The sequence below is a fragment of the Triturus cristatus genome, chromosome 6 (assembly GCF_964204655.1).
Source record: "Triturus cristatus chromosome 6, aTriCri1.1, whole genome shotgun sequence".
Taxonomy (NCBI): Eukaryota; Metazoa; Chordata; class Amphibia; order Caudata; family Salamandridae; genus Triturus; species Triturus cristatus.
Genome location: NC_140589.1, coordinates 222,374,657 through 222,393,866, shown reverse-complemented (window position 1 = coordinate 222,393,866; position 19,210 = coordinate 222,374,657). Strand labels below are relative to the sequence as shown.

The 19,210-nt window shown below is 42.4% G+C and overlaps 1 protein-coding gene across 1 annotated transcript in view; it reads left to right on the top strand.

Annotated features, from left to right (window-relative positions):
* LOC146816683 (adhesion G protein-coupled receptor F1-like) overlaps nucleotides 1-18,844 on the top strand; it is a 512,362-nt gene extending 493,518 nt beyond the window's left edge. Inside the window, exons 15-16 of the mRNA XM_085610576.1 lie at nucleotides 7,412-7,475; nucleotides 8,792-18,844. Of these exons, the coding sequence (XP_085466702.1) occupies nucleotides 7,412-7,475; nucleotides 8,792-8,820 (93 nt within the window). The 3' untranslated portion in view covers nucleotides 8,821-18,844. The remainder of the gene's footprint in view (nucleotides 1-7,411; nucleotides 7,476-8,791) is intronic.
* Nucleotides 18,845-19,210: the final 366 nt, after the last annotated feature.

Genomic DNA, 19,210 nt, shown 5'->3' with positions numbered 1-19,210 from the left:
TATGTTGCCCTCATAAAGATCTGGCCAGGTATGGTAAATATGGACTCCCAGATATGGTAAACATCTAGGCCCCATTGTAGCCGTGCTAGGTCCTTCGGAGGCTGGCCCGTTCGCATCACGGGGAAAAGTTGGGATTTTGGCCAGCTCACCGTAAGTCCAGACATAGAGCAACACCTTTCCAGCAGGGCATGGGCTCCCGCCAAATTCTCATCTTTCCTCTCTCAGAAATAGCAACAGATCATTAACATATATTGCTATATGATGGTAGATTTGTTCGACCTTCAGACCTTCGCACGAGTGTCCCGTTCTGGCTCCGATGGCAAGGGGCTCACTAATCCCAGAGATCTTTGATATACAATTATTTAGCTTCAGTAGATGGGATGGGGGATCTTATAACATGGCAGGTATTTTTAAGATACATGGTTTATTGACCATGCTAACAGTATTTTTAGTATACTTTTGTTTAGTAAGTGTGGCATATATACTGCATTTGAGGTCACAATGGTTTAAATAAATGTTCTAAACTTACTTCAAGTCTCTTGTTTATATTTATGTGAATGAGTACAAGTGAGAAAGCGAAAGGTGTGTCCTGTTACCATGATCCTTCAGAGGGTTGAGAATGTTGTGTTCTGGGGTGCCAATTCATTTGCTTCTCTGGTAAGGTCAGCAGAGTGAGTAAGGCACTATAGCTAGTCGAACTCTGGCTCATAGATACTGAGGTGGTATGATGACTCAGTCCCTACATGCCAATGGTCTATGATCCCAAGCATAGTTGTGTTCCTGAGCAGAATACCTCCAACAGTTAGAAAGAGTAAAGTGCACAGAGCCTTAATGACAACAAAAACAGGTTCTGCAAAAATAAGGTAGTTAAAGCATAAATCTGTGGCAATACCCACACTACCAGAGTTAACAGTATCACATTGTTGATGAGTCTGCAAAGCCAGGAGATTTCTACCAATTGGCTCAGGGTAGTTCAACTTATGGGCTACGTACTGAACTTGGAGGACCTGACAATGTAGGGTCCAACAGGGAAACATCACTATAGATTCTATACACAACCATCAAAAAGGCCTCATCTTAACACTACAACACTCAATTGAGTGCCAGACTGTCTGTTTCCAGCCGACTTCAGGCATGCCCATCCATCTGCCCTGCCAGTCACACTTTCAACATAAGCATACAAGTAGGTCATGTCTGGTGGCTCAGCAAACTAAAGAATCCACTGTAGGGATTGGTGTTTGACTTTAAGGCACAGGTCTAAATCTTGGCAGGTCCACTTGGTGATTCATCTTTCAGAGGTCATAAAAATGAGTACTGTTGGGTAACAATAAGCATCTGCTATTTCAGCGCCAAGATTTCCCTCTAGGTAAATGTGTGCTTTACAAATGTATGTTATCTTGTACTGTGCACCCATTTCATAAAACTGATGCACCACCGCTATCAGTTATCATTTTGAAGTAAGGCACTTTTGCCAGTCAGAACTATGACTGGTCAAACCACTTACCAGAGCATTTGCTCTATGAAAAGTGCCCATACATAGTTAAACTTCATTGCTTGGTCTGTAACCAGATATATTATTTCCCACTGAAAATGGAGATCATATGTATGCAATAAAAACATATGTAAAAGATTTGCAAGCCTCTTACTGTAATGTAGATTGGGGTGTCATCGTGAGAGGAAGCATTTGGGAAGCTATAGCTATATAGCTATTGTAGATTTAATTTTATAGGGGTAATGCTAAAATTGCAGAAAAGTTATTTTTCAACATATTGTGGGTAATATAAATAAATGCTAAACATTTTTATTTGATTCTCTAGTCCGGTCTATAGCTTCTTACACATATTTTAAGGATGAGGATGAATGCAGGTTCAATTACAAAAATAATATTATATCACCTATGGATGCAAGGTTATACACATTTGTATCCTTATTTAGGAAGTAGAACACTGCAAATCCCTAGCATATGGGGGGGAGGGGTGTCGTTATTGTAGATCGTTTGGTCTTGGAATTTGTGCAATGCCCGGTTTTGCAAATGTTGGTGTGCATATTGAGCGCGAAGTCTAATTAGAAATCAGACAGCTGTACTCTACTAACATGCTGCATTTTTATTGGCTTTTATTCTGTCAATAGCTACCCAAACATTCCTTACTGTTTGTTGGTATTATATATTTTAAAGTGTTATGAATCCTTGAAAATTGTGTAGTACATACTAGTTTTGAGTGTGATATCAATTCAATCAATACATTTGTATAGCGCACTACTCACCCGTGAGGGTCTCAAGGCGCTGGTGGGAGGGGTGCTGCTACTGCTCGAATAGCCAGGTCTTGAGTAGCTTCCTGAAGGTAAGTAGGTCCTGGGTCTGCCGAAGGAGGATGGGGAGGGTGTTCCAGGTTTTGGCTGCAAGGTGGGCGAACGATCTGCCGCCGGTGTTCGCTCTTCGGATGCGGGGGACGGTGGCGAGGGCGAGGTCGGCGGAGTGGAGCTGTGTAAAAGGGGTGTAAAAGGTGAGTCGTCTGTTGAGGTATGTTGGTCCGGTGTTATGGAGTGCTTTGTGTGCATTGGTGATGAGCTTGAAGGTGATCCTCTTGTTGACGGGAAGTGAGTGCAGGTCTTTTAGGAGGGGTGTGATGTGGCTGCAGTGAGGGATGTCGAGGATAAAGCAAGCAGAGGCGTTCTGTGTGCTTTGTAGTGGTTTCAGGAGTTTGGCCGAGGGTCCTGCGTAGAGTGTGTTACCGTAGTCCAGTCTGCTGCTGACGAGGGCCTGGGTGACCGGTCTCCTTGTTTCAGTGGGGACCCACCTGTAGATCTTGCGGAGCATGCAGACGGTGTTGAAGCAGGAGGACGAGACAGCGTTGACTTGCTTGGTCATGGAGAGTGTTGAGTTGAGGATGAACCCTAGGTTGCGTGCGTGGTCGGAGAGTGTTGGTGCTGCTCTCAGTGCGGTCGGCCACCAGGAGTCGTCCCACGCCGAGAGAGTGGCGACGAGAATGAGGACTTCCATCTTGTCTGAGTTCAGCTTCAGGCAGTTGATCTTCATCCACTCGGCGATGGCTTTCATTAATTCGTGGAGGTTGGTTTTTGGCGGTGAGGGGGTCTTTGGTGAGGGAGAGGATCAGCTGGGTGTCTTCTGCGTAGAAGATGATGTTGAGGGTGTGCAGTCGGGCGACGTGAGCGAGTGGTGCCATGTAGATATTGAACAATGTCGGGCTGAGGGAGGATCCTTGGGGTATGCCGCAGATGATCTCGGTGGCTTCGGATCAGAACGGGGGAGGCGGTCGCTCTGGGTTCTGCCGGAGAGGAAGGAGGTGGTCCAGTCCAGTGCTTTGTCTCGGATCCCAGCGTTGTGGAGGTGTTTGCGTAGGGTGCGGTGGCAGACCATGTTGAAAGCAGCTGACAGGTCCAGGAGGATGAGGGCTGCTGTTTTGCCGTTGTCCAGTAGGATCCTGATGTCATCAGTGGCAGCGATGAGGGCGGTTTTGGTGCTCTTAGTCCGAGGATTTCTTGATCTTTAATTTGTTGGATGGTCCAGGCCCGTATAATGCACTGTAGCCAGTGGGAAGGTGAGCAGGTATAATAACCTATGTCATTCAGGATCTGGACGCCGTATGCGCGGTCCTCCTTCCCCGTACGGGGATTAAAGATCAAGAAATCCTTGGACTAAGAGGGACTTTCTTGGAAGCATACCACTTTTGGAGCACATCCTGACATCATGGAATGTTGATTTTTGGACCGTTTGAAAGGGTTCTATACAATTGTTACTTTCACACTGCCCTGATGAAATTCCCGGTACGGGAATGAAACATGTTGGCTGAAGTCTGTTGGTTTGCTGAATTTTATAAATTGATAAATAACGAAATTTTATACTTCACTACCTGATGTTTTGGACTTTATGAACTGGCACTCCACCATTGCGCAGATAACGTATATATTAGAACTAGCCTGAGGTGCAGGACTTGAAGGTCCGCCTTTGTGCTTCTTGGCAAACCATATACACACTAAGGTAACCTGTGCTCACCCTCCGGTAGCTTGTCACAGAGCAGAAAGGCTTATCCTTTGTGGGTTCCGGAGTAGCGTGCTACTCGCCGAAAAAAGCGCTTCAACACCCCATCAGGGGTAATTACCGCTATATAAATGCAAACCTTTCTCCCTCTTCGATCCCTCCGCTATACTTCTCAATCCGCTATCCTTCTGAATCCGAATAACTTACTAACCTATCCACCATTCGAATTACTTACATATCTCACTATACTAATTCAACACTAATCCTTTCTGGGTTCCGGAAAAGACCCCTCAAAGCCTTGTCAGGGGTAGTAAGCACTATATAAATGCAATTACAATACAAAACAATCAAAAGAGGCAATGTGTAAAGTATTTGTGCAAAACACAAACAGTAACACAATGAATACACCACAAAAAGACTCCACAGAGGTTTAGAAAAATAGAGAATATTTATCCGAACAATATAAGACCAAAACAACAAAAATCCAATCAGTAGAAGTTGAGATATGAATTTGTAAAGATTAAACGCAAAAACAGTGCTTAGAAGTCACTAGCGGTCACAAGGTTACTTGAGGTTGTGAGCGACCTGTGCGCATCCAAAATTCAAGCTGACCACGGTGGAGGGCAGGCCAGCTACAGGACCCATGCAGTGCCCCCTGAGAAAGTACCCTGGTTGGAGCAAAGCATCGACGCTGAGGGTCTGATGTGTCAATCTTTTCCACCCAGTCGGGGCGCTAAGTCATCATCGAGCTCCGCTGAGATGAGGGCGATGCATCATTACCATCCCGCGCAGGCTGGAGAACCACTGTCATCGAACAGCCTCTGCATCGGCGTTGAAGGGCGATGCTTCGGTTCCGACCGGCGCAGTGGTGATGATGTGTTGGTTTTGTAAAAAGCAGCTGTAGATCCCACTTCTGAGGCTGAGGCCCAGAACGTAGAGAGGGACTTCATACAATGGTAGGACTCACAGAAGGCAGAGTCCTACAGCACCAGCAGGATTGCAGGAAGTGTTTTGTGTCTCTAAGACTTCAGAAAACAGGAGGCAAGCAGAAAGCCCTTGGCGTTCACTTGGAGGGAAGGCAGAGTCCAGCCCTCCTTCAGCAGAGTCAGGGAGCAGTAGGTAGCAGGTCAACAAGCAGAAAAGCAGTCCTTCCAGAAAAGCGGTCTATTTCTGTCCTTTCAGCAGCACAGCAGTTCTTCTGACAGAGGTTCAATTCAAGATCCAGAAGTGTCTGATTTCTAGGGGCCAGAAACCCAGTACTTATATCCAAAAGTGTCTTTGATGTAGGGGGTGACTTCAAAGCAATGCTCTGAAGTGCACAAGGATCCTTTTTCAACCCAGTACTGTCTGTCAGGCTAACTGTGGGGGTAAATCAGTGCTTTGTGTGTAGACAGGACACTACAAATTGAAGTGTAAGCATCAGCCCCTCTCATTCCTTCCTGTCCAGGAAGGCCCGTCAGAATGAAGATGGATGCAGATGAGTGCTCAGAATGCAGATGAGTCTCACATTCCTGTGTTTGTGGCCGTCTAGAGTGAATGCACAAAGTATAGCTGTCTCCCAACCCAGCCGTGTATTGGAGACAGGCTGTCAGGCACGAAGAGCAGTAAGTACAGAGAAATTGTCACTTTCTTAAAGTACCTTTTATAAAACAGTAGTGTTAAATCCAGCTTTACCAGTAAGGGGGATTTATCATTACCATACCAAACATATAAAACATGAAAAAGCTACTCCTCTTTGATCAGGAAAGTGCATTAAGGAATTCCCAATGCTGGCCTATCAGAGTGATAGGCCTCATAGTACTAAAAAACAAAATAGGCTGTTTGACACTAATAGGACATAAAAGTACACGTCCTACCTTTTACTTATATAGCATCCTGCCCATAGGGTTACTTAGGGCCTACCTTAGGTTTGACATATATGTAGTAAAGGGCGAGTTTAATGCCTGGGAAGTGGTTGTAATGGGCAAGTTGAAGTGGCAGAAAACAGCACACACACGCTCTGCAGTGGCAGGCCTGAGACAGGTTTGAAAGATTATTTTTGTGGGTGGCACAATCAGTGCTGCAGCCCACTTGTCGCGTTTGAAGTACAGGGCCAGGGTATATGGTATACCACTTTACTAGTACAACAAATACACCAAGCAGATAAACACCAATGTTAACATGTTTAGGAGAGAAGCAAATGTACTTTAGCACTAGTTAGCAGTGGTAAAGTGCTCATAGTGCTAAGGCCAGCAAAAATAATGAGTTAAACATGAAGGCAAAAAGTCTATAGGAAGACCACCCTTAGTATGCCAGGTCTAACCCCTCCCAAACCCAAAGTGGCATTCGGGGTATGCCATATATGTCATTAATTTAGAATTCTAACACTCTTGTCGTTCATTAGAAGTTTATAATGAAGCTGCTGGAGTGAACTGGTGAATCTATTGAAAGATTGCTGATGCTGTTCGAAGAATATATCTCACACTGCATGTGACTTTTTTCTGACATGGATGAGGAAGATATTTGATGATTTACATGAAATCTGTCTGCATTGCATCTTTCTAGAACACTTAACCATAACAGCTATGACAAACTGAATCACCTCATTCTGTTCAATTACTGCAGTCTCCTACACAGAAAATGTTTTACAGCTATTATTCCAGCCACATGGTGTTCAGAAGTACCTTACTTCTGTCATGAATATAGAATGTATAGAATGTGTATTTTTTTTAACTACATTTAGTTATAATTTATGAAAATAAGTTTAACAGAGCACCGCAGTACCCATTAGCATAATACCTCCCATTACAGTATTATCTCCCCATGAATTATTAGGTGTCTTTCTCCTTCTTTCTTGCCTGAGTTAACTTTACATTCTGAGGTTTTTATATTTTTTTACTTGAACATATTGTGACTGGTTACAAATGTAATTATTTCCTATTGTAATGTTGCATTCTTCCCGCCTCTATTTTTCATGTATCTGTTTTACAAATGTTAAAAACGAAATTAAAAAAGTAGGGCCATATTATCAAGATCAGCGTTAAAATTATCGCCGCTTTAGCGGCATGAAACTGCCACTAAAGCGGCGATAATGGGCTTGATAATATGCCCTTGTGAATTCCCATAGAAGCCCATGTTCTGCTGTGAACCTGGGCTTCTATGGTAATTCACAAGGGCATATTATCAAGCCCATTATTGCCGCTTTAGCGGCAGTTTGCTGCCGCTAAAGCGGCGATAATGTTATCGCCGTTCCTTGATAATATGGCCCGTAGATATTTAGAAATCACCATATCCCTGTGTGAGTATGTGAGAGCTGCCTCAACCAGAAGTGCATATTTTGGCATGATTGTGTTTGGAACATTTTTTCACACTGCACTTGTACATTTTACCAAAGAGGAGGTTGATATATAATCATTTAATTACTTTCTGCAGATTGTATCACATATTTCATCAGGGTTTCAGGTTCAGAAGTCATTTCGCATAAATCACAAAAGAGGTAAGTATTAATAGATACTGTTGGAGTAAGCAAATTTAATTGTTGATTAAATGTTCAATGTCAAATGTAAATCTTTCACTGTGGTCTCTGATCAATCTCGTGGAAGGGTTTGTCTGAGCTCTGGGAGCAAGTTTGCACCTTGTCAGGAAGCTATTCAGCTCCTGGGTGACAGATGGAAACTCATGCATATGGACTTCTACAGGCTTTAAGCAGATAAAAGGTGGCTTAATAAAAGAGGCCTTGTCACTTAAGGACATGTTTTACATTAAACTTTTGCATGTCCTACTTTACATTCCATGTAACTTGATTTATTGGGCATTAAGGCCAACCTTGGAGCGACTTTTTATATTTAAAAGGAGGATTTTAAGCCTTTCAAAACGGGTTATTTTGGCAAGACGAATTTACTTTTAAACCCACACAGCCAATGTACTGGTTGTAGGCCTGCAGTCCTGTTTTGAATTGTCACTTTTATAATAATAAGTTATTTTGTAGAGTGCATGGCTACACCAAACCGGTGTGTCCCTGCACTGAGACCCTGAAACAGTTACAGTAGAACATAGCAGCAACAAACAAAAGAAAGCCAATTATGTGGAACTAAAAAGCCAGGTGTTTTAGAAGGTTGCTAAACTGCGTCTCAGATAGTTCAGCTGTTAGTAGAGCACGCAGAGAATTCCAGTCCCTTTAGTAGTGACACAATATGTACTGCCGGACAGTAGTGACATTTAACCTACATTCCCTGAGTACTCTTTGTATCATATACAAGGAATATATGATGTATAAGTTACATGTGCCAATTAGAAATAATTTCACATGTTTCAGGGGTCAAAGCACATGTACTGGGTACTGGACAATAGTGTCCTAGTGTGCAGAGTACTAAAACCAGCAATAAAATCTAGCCAAAAAATGAGAGTGACCATGCAAAAAGGGGCATTTTTCTATACAATGGAAGCCATATGTAAAAAATAGATAATTAACAAAATAAATCCTGTTGTAAACTGCAAATTTGTTAGTATTGGTGAGCATGAGTTGGAAATAGGAATGTTTAAATCAAAATATTTAAGTATGATGAGGTAAATTGCTATTATGCATGCTATGAAATATTTCTGCACTTTTCGCATGTATTAAGTCATTTATTGGCTCCCAGGGGAAGGGGCTGCTGACATAATACACATCTACGCTGTCAAAAGTGATTGTAAAATATGTTACCTTTCACCTCACCTTTCCACAGTACTATTATTGCTTTATATCACATGTAGACATCTTAAATGTTGCTAAATAATTTATATGATCTAACCCTATTATTTTATTTTTCCTAGAAAAGTACAACGTTTCAACTGTTGGCTAGAATCGAAAGAATATTGAGTTGAAAAGTACTGAAAAATGGGTTTTATGTCAAAGGACTCATAATGGACTACTCTTTAAAACAAGTGTTTTTCAGTGAATATGCCAAGTTTCTATGACCATCATTTAGCAGTTACAACTGTCAGGCACAGGCGTTTTCCCTTCTGTTTGGTCCAAGCACCATGTTATCATTCTCATCCAAAATGCTATCTCCATTTCTGATGGTGAACATTTCTAATGTATTCAACAAAGTGCAAAAGACTTTACCAACTGCAATTTGTATGCCTGCTTTGGGATTTTGCATTGATTTTCTTCCTAGAATCTCCACCTCAGTATTCACCAGTGTCTAAAATGCATCCCTCATATAAGATTGTGAATTGTTTGTTTGTGTGAAGGAACCCTGCTAATTCAATATTAGAATACTAGGTCCAAGCACAGTTTAAATTAGTACTTAACTCCAGGTCACAATGCCATAGAGCAGGAGGATGTAGCACTAAGCATTAATGAAAAACCAGCACAATGTCAAAGACATAAAATCAAGCAACCCAATAATGTAAAGAGGGGTAGATTTTAATAAACAAAGGGGCCACAAGATGGACAATATCAGATCAAAGGAGTCAGGGATATGGATTTTTAAAGGTTTTAAGTAGAACAATGCCTATAGAAACAACGATTTTTAAAAGCCACTGTTAAGTTGTGTACATTACATGGAGCAGTCATCTCAGGTCTCCTCTGCACTAAAATCAACAAAAAAAAACATTACGCGCAAACTGTTCTGCCTCACAGAAACTTGGAGGACAGAAGTGGACTTTGTTACCTCTCGAGCTGGACCACTCAGATGCATCAAATTTTCATTAGCCTCTTCACAGCCACAAGAGTCCTATCTGCCCATGTTGCCTGCCACACAACAAGAAATTTCAGTTTCTTGAAGGTGATAGATACATTCTTCATGGTCGCTCATGAGACCTCAAAACAGCTGAGGATGCATTCAGGGTGTGGACTTTAGTCTAGCAGTGGTAGGTAGGTTCAATTAGTCTTCATCAGGGCTCCTGAAAGTTAATTCCTGTCTATATCAACTGGTCAGCTGGTTCTTCCACAGAGGAGCCCTTCTTCTTAACTTCCTCTGTCTGTGATGCTACAGAAGGCCACCCACACTGACTCTTAAGAACACTTCATAAGCAAAGGTACTAGGAGAATCAGGATTTCATTAGTCCAACTGCAGGAGCACAACAAGCAGACTTTGTCATCTTCTGGTCTTTCCCACGATCAGTTGTGACCTGAACGGTTGGTAACGGGCTGCTAGTTTTATGATATATAATAGTTAGTAATTGGTGACAATAACTGGTGACAACCTCCGACCCAATGCCACAGAAAAACCACAGCCCAGCCTGCCTATTGTCCAGCACTGCCCTGTTTTTGGGTCCAACATTTCATTCACAGTGATCAGGGTTCACTCTTCCCAATCTACCCCCCTGCAGAGCCAGCTCAATTAGAATTATATTTACAAGATGCCACTAAATCGTCAGCAAAGCAGCAGGACACATCCATAGGCATCTTTAACATAAGAAACGGAGAAGCAAGAGAAAATGAGGAAGGGAGGTACAGGAATGAGGGCACAGAGCAAATTGCAACATGCATATGTTAGTAAATACAGATAAAACTTGAGAGTTGCCAAACTGGTTGATAAGAAGTAGTGAAAGTAGCCTTTATAACAACACTGAAATATCTCCACAAAAATCCGAAGTGTAGGGTTTAGATTCTGATGGATAAGCAGGTATGTAACTGAAGGGGCCAGAAAGCCAGTTGCACAGGATGTGCACCAGCATTACAAGTCTAAAACACATAAACATTAACAATGAGAAAATTGCACAGACATAAGGGAATATAATATGGTGATGGGGATCATGTGAAACCGTCTACTTTCATTTGGTCCATAAGACCAGGGCCCAAAAGTTTGTCAACTGTGGCCAATCTACCCTGAATCTTGCATAAAAATGCGTTCACAGTAAATGGTCTGCAGAAGCTTGGTTAGACATTCACGATGTAACAGTACTGGGGAGTGGGGCAGCATACTAGTGCCATAATATGCACAACTTGGTGGCTTCTAGGAGTGCCACCAGTCATCCTTGGCTGTGAGCCATCATTCTAGTGACATCAGAGGTATTGTGGAGTATTTCCAGGATTGATGAGGCCAGAGTAGACATACCACCAGTATTCTCTAACCAAACCCAGACAGACTGCCCATCAATCAACTTGAAGCGCAGGGCAATTCCACAGCATACAGTAAACCACTTGGCCCCTGACCACACCTCCAACAGGTCAAATGACCCAGAAAATCCCAATTAAACAGTTTTAACAGAGTACAGTACCAGTTGTTTAGCATTTCAAAGTACAAAATACTAATCGGTATTCTCTTATGGTCTAGAAGTATCTGAGATCAGTCATCCATATCAAAGTCTCATTTTAGCACTGTCTGCCAGTACAACATGGAGCTGCACATAGTTGGTTTTGAATACAGATCATTAGCTAAAGAGCCATACAAATCTAACCCAGCTAAATGTTGAAGGCCCCAAAGGTGTAGACATTGCATCAGTGGAGAGTCAGGCTCTGTCTCCGTTGTTGGTATTTCCAGAGGTTTCACCCACATAAGCCAAACTGTTCCCCAAGACTCAAAGGATTTGAGCTCCCTGTCAAAAAAGAGTTGGTCAACAATGCAAACTGTTCCTTCAGACCCCTAAGCTTAGCTAATAGATGTTCCTCCACTTAGTAACCCCGAATAATACCAAATGGACTCTCATCTGTGCATTAAATTATGTACTTTAAGAAGTCTGTGCAATATGCTAGGAGATGAATTTGCTCTGATGATCCAGTTGTGAAGTGTCTGGGGAGCAGACAGCTGCCACTCTTAAAGCTGTACATTTAGCCATGGCTATCTACAGAGATCATGCCTCTTCTATGCCAACTTCCAGGACATAGTAAATGTACACCAGTAAGAGTGTCAAAGAAGAGCAGCCGCCCCTTGGTTCAACGACTCCCTGAGAGCCCTCAAGTTGGTTTGCAGACAATCTGAGAGAAAGTGGAGGCAAGGCTATCTCGACTCCAATAAAACTCTTTGGAAAGACAATCTCCGAGCGTATAAATCTGCCATTGTCCGAGAAAAGGCTAATTATTACTGTTCTACGATTACCAACGCCACAAATAGTGCAAAAAGCATTTTCCAGATACTTAGAAATCTTACTCACCCAGATTGTGTTACGTCAACGCAGCCTCCCACCCAAGCCCTCTGTGATAATTTGGCAACCTTTTTCATTAATAAAATTAATATCATTATTCAAAACCTGAAGACCCCCCCCGCACTGGGAGATGCCAATACTCAGGGAGCCAGCACCAGCCCCCTGGACTTGTCGCCTCAATCTTCCTGCGCGACGGCTAGACTGAGAGCATTCTCCATGATCTCTGAACCCGAGTTTGCAAAACTGGCGTTCAGTATTACCTCAGGTTCCCCGCTCGACCCACTGCCTCCAAAAATTTGGAAAAGCTCTGGACTAGAACTTTTTGGCATCCTGCGCCAAATTTGCAACCAGTCTTTGCAATGTGGCTATGTTCCAACCCCGTGGAAACAGGCGCTTGTTACCCCGCTCCTGAAGAAACCCTCCCTCAACCCAGACTGTCTCTCCAACTATCGACCCATCTCCCTACTGCCTTTCCCTGTGAAGGTAGTGGAACGATGGGTCAGTTCCTGCCTTTCTATTCATCTTGAGCAGAACAACCTTCTGGACGATCTCCAATTCGGCTTCCGCCCTGCCCACGGGACCGAAACGGCGATTTTAACAGCCATGGAGGATCTTCGCATGCGTGCAGACAGGGGCCAGTCAGTGGCATTGATACTGCTGGACCTGTCTGCCGCATTCGATACGGTCAACCACAGGATGCTGCTGTTGAGACTCAGGGAAGCTGGTGTGGAAGGCACAGCTTTGCTTTGGTTTCATTCTTACCTGCAGGACAGGAGACAGGCTGTCTCCCTCCCCCCATTTCAATCTGCTTTCTCACCTGTGCCACAGGGAGTTCCCCAGGGATCCTCCATCAGTCCCATCCTTTTTAATGTATACCTTAAACCACTGATTACATTAATCAAGTCATTCGGGTTAAAAACAATTAATTACGCAGATGACACCCAGCTCATTCTCTCCTGGGAAGGAGAGGATTCCATCTCCCTGACCTCCTTCCATGAGTGTCTTAGAGAAACGGCTGGCTGGCTCCATAGGAACTCTCTTCAATTTAATGCCTCCAAAACAGAGGTTTTGTTCCATGCTGGCACCACGCTATCACACCAGTTCCCGAACGACTTCTGGCCTCCTGAGACAAGGGAGAAACCTAAACCTGTCTCCTCGGTCCGCAACCTGGGGGTCATGCTCGATAACAAGCTGAGTATGGAAACCCAGGTGGCAAAAACAGTGGGGATCTGCACGGCTTTGCTACGCTCCCTGCGAAAAATTATGCCACTTCTCCCTGCACAAGCCCGGGCGCTGGTAGTCAGGTGTACGATTCTGAGTCGCCTGGACTACTGCAACGCCCTACTCCTTGAGTCCCCTGTCACGCTGTTGGACCGGTTGCAACGAATTCAATCAGCCGCGGCCAAACTGGCTCTCGGCTGGTCGAGAAGGTCTTCGGCCACTGCGGCACTGGCCGAATTGCACTGGCTACCCCTAAAGCAGCGGGTGGCTTTTAAGTCCCTCTGCATTGTATTCAAGGCCTTGCACGGACTCGGGCCCAGGCCCCTGCAAACCTTGTTTCAGTGGTATACTCCTACTAGAGAGCTTCGGTCTTCCTCGGCGTATCTGGTAAGGGTGCCCAGATACAATAAAGCCAGAACCGGGGGCAGATCCTTTAGGGTCGCAGCTGCCAAGTTATGGAACAGTCTGCCCATTAAAATACGCCAAACCCCCCAACTTCTCCCATTTAGGAAGTGCATCAAGACCTGGCTCTTCCCTTAGACCTCCCTGTCTTACCTACTTGTGCTCCTCTTCAGTATAGTATTTTTCCTCAGCGCCAGGAAGCCTGCAAGGTATCAGCTGCGCTATATAAATAATTAAAATAATAATAAATAAAATAAATCCATGAATCTGCTCTGCTGTCATTTACCAGTTGGAAGTTTTCAGTAGACTCATCAGCTACATCCCAGATCGAGGTAAATGTGGCCTGTCCATTAGTTGTTGGACATTGTCATTTGTGCCTGAATGCCTGGAGCTACCAGGCATCAATATATCATGAAGAACATTTTTTGCATTCAGTGTAGAGCATCTGGTGCAACAAAGTATGTAGAGTCATTTCAGAATCTCTTATGTGTATATAGATTCTGAATTTGTATCAGCTTAAATCTCCAATTATGATGGAACTTCATCATGTGTACCAGTTTCCTGCCCAATTCTTCATCAGTCAATGTTTTTGACCAGCTTTCAATGATGTCCTGCAGAGTAACATTCTCATCCCGAACATCTCCCTTCCTGGGTGAGAGAGTGATCAACCTCCTACTAGAACGTAAGTGCAACAGCATTTGTAACACTCCATAAGAAATCAGGCACTACAGCTTTACACCAGAGAGGCTTCATGGCTGGTTTTGGTTTATTTCAATTTCTTTGAGCGATAATCAACACTACATTTACAAAAAAGATAAATAAAAGTGAAAAGGATAAAGAAACAAGAAGGATGAAAGGACTGTAATTTGAAATGGGTTCATCAATAGTTCTTTTTGAATCGTGGTTTTAGACTTTCATGCTCAGGAGGGAAGCGTGAGAGAAAATAGAAACAAACTAACTAGAAAGAAACAGCAAGAAGGACGAAGAAAAAGAAAAACTATAATTCAAAAAGGGGTTCATTCAAAGTTCTATCAGACTCTTGGTTTTTGATTTTTTTTGCTACTGGGCTGAGCTTAAGTCCAGGTCTCTCAATCTTCCTCTCCTTTGTCCCTGCTTTGGTCCAGAAACCGACACAACTTGTTGTCTCAAATGGGTCACTGAGCAAGTATAATAGGTCTCTCATTGTTGTGTCTAATTGCTCCTTTGCCGCTACATACTTGAACATATTTCCTCTGTTTGATTTGTAGCATCAGCAGGACAGCAACAAATGGAACAGATGTATCTGCCCACAGCTGCATTCTTCTGATGCCACCAGTTTATTTTTCATAAGCAGAGACCCAGTTCTTTCCATGGCAAACAGTCTTCTTTCTTAGCGTTAGTCAGGGTTTTCAGATAAGGTTGGTGATGTTGGCATATAACAAAAAAAATGGAGAAGTCTACTGTATTGAAGTTCTACAATGCTATGCCCTTGGCTTCTGGATGGAGTTCCAGGGGGGGTTTTGACACAGTTGAGTTTATTTCTTTAAAGCCGGAGTGGGAAAATACCAGAAGGAACTATCTGGGTATTAATGCCAAACAATGGGATGTCAGAGATGACTCTTAAAGTCAGACTGGGCTGAAAACCAATGCCTTGAATCAGTGTGCATGGCTAGCTATAACATACCAAAACATGCCTGTAGGAAGGTGGAGTATTATGTAGTGATGCTGGTTAGGCTTCACCATGCATTCCTCTCAAATATCTCAAAGAGGGTCATTAGATTCACAAAAAATCCTTAGCTCAGTCCTAGTAGAGTGGCAAAGAGATGTCAGACTTTACTAGAGGAGCATGTGTTAAGCATTACAGAGTACTAACATGGACGGTAAGTAATTGACACAACTCGGCTGAAATACGACACCAATTTATCAAACTAAATCAGATTGTTATATAAATGAAGACACCAAACCAAAGTAAATCACAGGTATAACAAGAGTAATGGATTTTAGAAGCAATATTAAATCAGTGCAAAACACTACTGCTAAACTTTATCATTGAGGTAAATGGTAAAAAGCAAGAGTGACTATCAGTCAATTGCTGGTTTTGTGGAACCCAAGGAGTATGAAGGTGATTTTGCCGCCATGAACAAGCCACTTCATTAGCCATCCTGTCGGGGAGGGAGGTGTGACCTTCCCATCCAGGCCATTGTTTCTGACTCCTGGGAGAGTTCACTGCTCCTGGCAGGTCAAATTCCTATCTTGGCTGCAGCAGATGTGGGCTGGCAGCCTGAGAACAGGAGAGACTCCCTCTAGGGTAGACACCTGAGTGCATGTCACATCGTCCTAGACTCGAGATTTGTGTCAGGGGGATGAGGCACGTTGTTTGATAGCAAACACAACATATTTAGGCGGCACCATAATGAGGCTGCCAACCTCAGGTTTGCCCGGGTGTCAGCCAATGTTATCCTATGGACCATCCATCATTAATAGTAGCCCTTGGCGGTAAAGGCCACTGAAGGGACATATCAGCTTGCCCTTGTGTGCCCACATCTTTAATACAATGAACACTGCCTCCTGGGCTTAGGAGGTCTTTGTTAGAGGAATCTGGCATATATTAAAAATAGTTCATTGACTTTGCCTCACATGGTGAGGACAAAGTCAAGTTTGAGCAGTTTGTACTGCTCCTGCAGTCTGCAATGGCAGCCCTGCTGTCAGTAGTTTACTTGGGCCACTCAGGGTGACACAAACAGTGTTTCTGGCCCTGGTGAACCCTTTAACACCCATGCTTTGAGTACCACTGGTACCATATACTAGGGACTTATAAGGTGGTTAGAGTCCTTGCCAATTTGAGTTACCAGTTCACACATATCAGTTTTTAGCGAGAGAGCACTGGATCTGAGTCCTAGTTAGCACGATACAGTGCCCTGTGAGAGTAGAAAACCAGCCTCCAGTAGTCCAAATGGGGGGGAAAGTAGGGGGAGATATGCAAAAAGGCCTGTTTTCTTACAATACCATAACATAGCACGCCATGATATTCTGTACCGGTCCATACCATACCATATAAAAAATGTATCAAATAAGCATTTGCCAATAGAAGGCAGTGCTTAATCAGGGCACATTTTCAAAATGTGAAGTATCGTGCCAAACAAACCACAAGAAAAAGTGTGCATAGCAATGTAGAAATGTTTTTAAACACATATATTGTTTTCATATTCAATTTTATCTTGTTTATTGTACTTAAAACTAAAATGCTTGACGTTTTCATAGCCAAAAGGTAAAAGGTTTTAAAACGTTAATAAATGAGCCAAGCAACCTGTAGAATTAGAGAACTTTTACTCGTTCAACCAACTAGCAGAATCTTTAGTACACTGCTTTGCATCAAAACAACCATTTTAGACAGCAGGACAGGCTGATAACACTTGTGAAAAAGATTCTTGTGTAAAGGGAGTACTACCACAAAAGCAGGATTGCTATCACCTCACAGTTTTCCCCATAGAAGCGTGCTCATAAAATAATCCAAGCAGTAATACAAGGTGGCAAAAATGACAGTCTTTCAAGTGGTGAAGGATATGTTTTTTTTCTCGAAGGTCTCCAACTGCTTTTAATTCTAGACTGAAGTTTCCTTTCCTAGACATTATTATTCTCATTTCCTCATTGAAACCATTTGATTTTTGATAAGATCCAGACCGTTTGTAAATAAAATCCATCAGCCCTATGAGTCCCATTCACAATATGTTGATCCATAACTGTCAACGCTTTTAATGAGAACGTCAGACCTGTCTCTCAGACAAGACAAAACTGATCACATGCTTTCTGAATTGGGTCTAAATGTTCCTTGCTCAGTTCTAAGCTTTGCAATTCATTATCGTGTCCAAAAGGATCTAGGTTATTCTAAACATATTTGTTCCCAACCCTGAAAAACAATATTTAAGTACTAAACTTTGCAATTAATTATCATATCCAAAATGATCTAGGTTATTCAAAACATATTTGTTCCCAACCCTAAAAAACATTATTTAAGTGACACAAGGTTGCTTCTACTTCTGCTCTGCTACAGAATGAGTGTTCATATGCTGTCAAATCCATTTTGCTGTGCTGTCTCTTAGAAAGTTCCATGTCTTTGAATGAGTTGGACAATGCAATACTAATTAGTTTTTCCATAGCAAGTGATCTCCTTAATGTGTTCCAAATTATATGGCTTCAGTCCTGGAAATGCAGGGAACTCTAGAATCATATTAGACAAGATAGCAACAAAGGGACGTTTTACGCATGAAAGTTAAAATTTGTAAATGTGAATATGTCTGGCAACTAACCCACTAATGACACGCATAAAGAAACCAGTCCTCGCTTGCCATAGAACTCATTCTTGGAGCCCTGTGTATGTTGTGGATTTGGATTCTGCAGAGTCCAATGGACTACTTTTATTGCCTCTTCTCCTTCATGAGTCTGGGATAAGTCCAAGACCAACATAGGGAAAGTGGAGGTCTGGCATGTGCAGACCTGTGTGCACCCTCTAAGAGAGGTTGTACACAGATCTGTACCTGCCATACCCTCTCCCACTCCAAGTTAACATTTTGGACAGGAGGCAAATACATGAGTGTATACATTTTACACATTCATAAGTTCATTTTGTGAGTTTGTATTTGCTCAAAATGGACTTTCCTCCTCCATCTTCGCTAGTACAGAGCTGTGAGATTCAGACCCCAAGAGTTTTGGTGGACAGCCCAAAGTGGTAAACTAAAAAATACATTTTCAGATTTGCTATAGATAAAACATAAAAAGAAGTGACTGTTGATAGGGACAGGTTGAAAGTTTTTGGACATAATGGTCATTTGAAAATCGAAAAAGTTGTAAATGTGGTTAGAAGGGTAGAAATGTATGGAAAATCCACACTTAAATGAGGAAGAGGTATTCATCAGTTACCTGGTGTGCCTACTTCTGAAATATATGGTGCGTGAGGAACAAATTGCAGGAGTTAAAGGGCTAATGCTAAATCAACTCATGGTACTTCTCGTCTCTTTGCTACATTCGCAGAAGAAAGAAATGCATTTTGCTTAGCAATCCTGTGCAATAAGGTATAAGAATGAATCTAATATTATGTTTAAAGGGACCATTTAATTTTTTTTCATTATTTTCCAGTTGGTTATATAAGCGATTTTGTAAGTAAGAAATAAATTAAATAGTCAAGTTACAAATTCCTTTCTCTGGTGGGAAATATCCGTGTGTTTTTTATAATCTTGGTTACAAAAGGTTTTTTTACGTAAAGCTTTAAATACTAGTGTACAGTAGATGATGTTTTAACCAATAGCAAAGTAAATAAAAATTAAACAATACCTGTCAGAATTGTCTTTTACATATTTCTGAATAACTCTCTGGTTTGCAAGATTACTGTAAGTGTGAACTCAAGCCCCTCTGTGATTTTTTTAACACTGGGGACCAGATTACTGGGAGGAGTTAATTTGCCCCTTTGTGTGATTTAGCATCTAATTACGGAGGCCATTGAGAACCCGGCGGAGCATTAAAACATTTTTGTAAGCAGACATTTTTACTGTTCTGATGCAGATA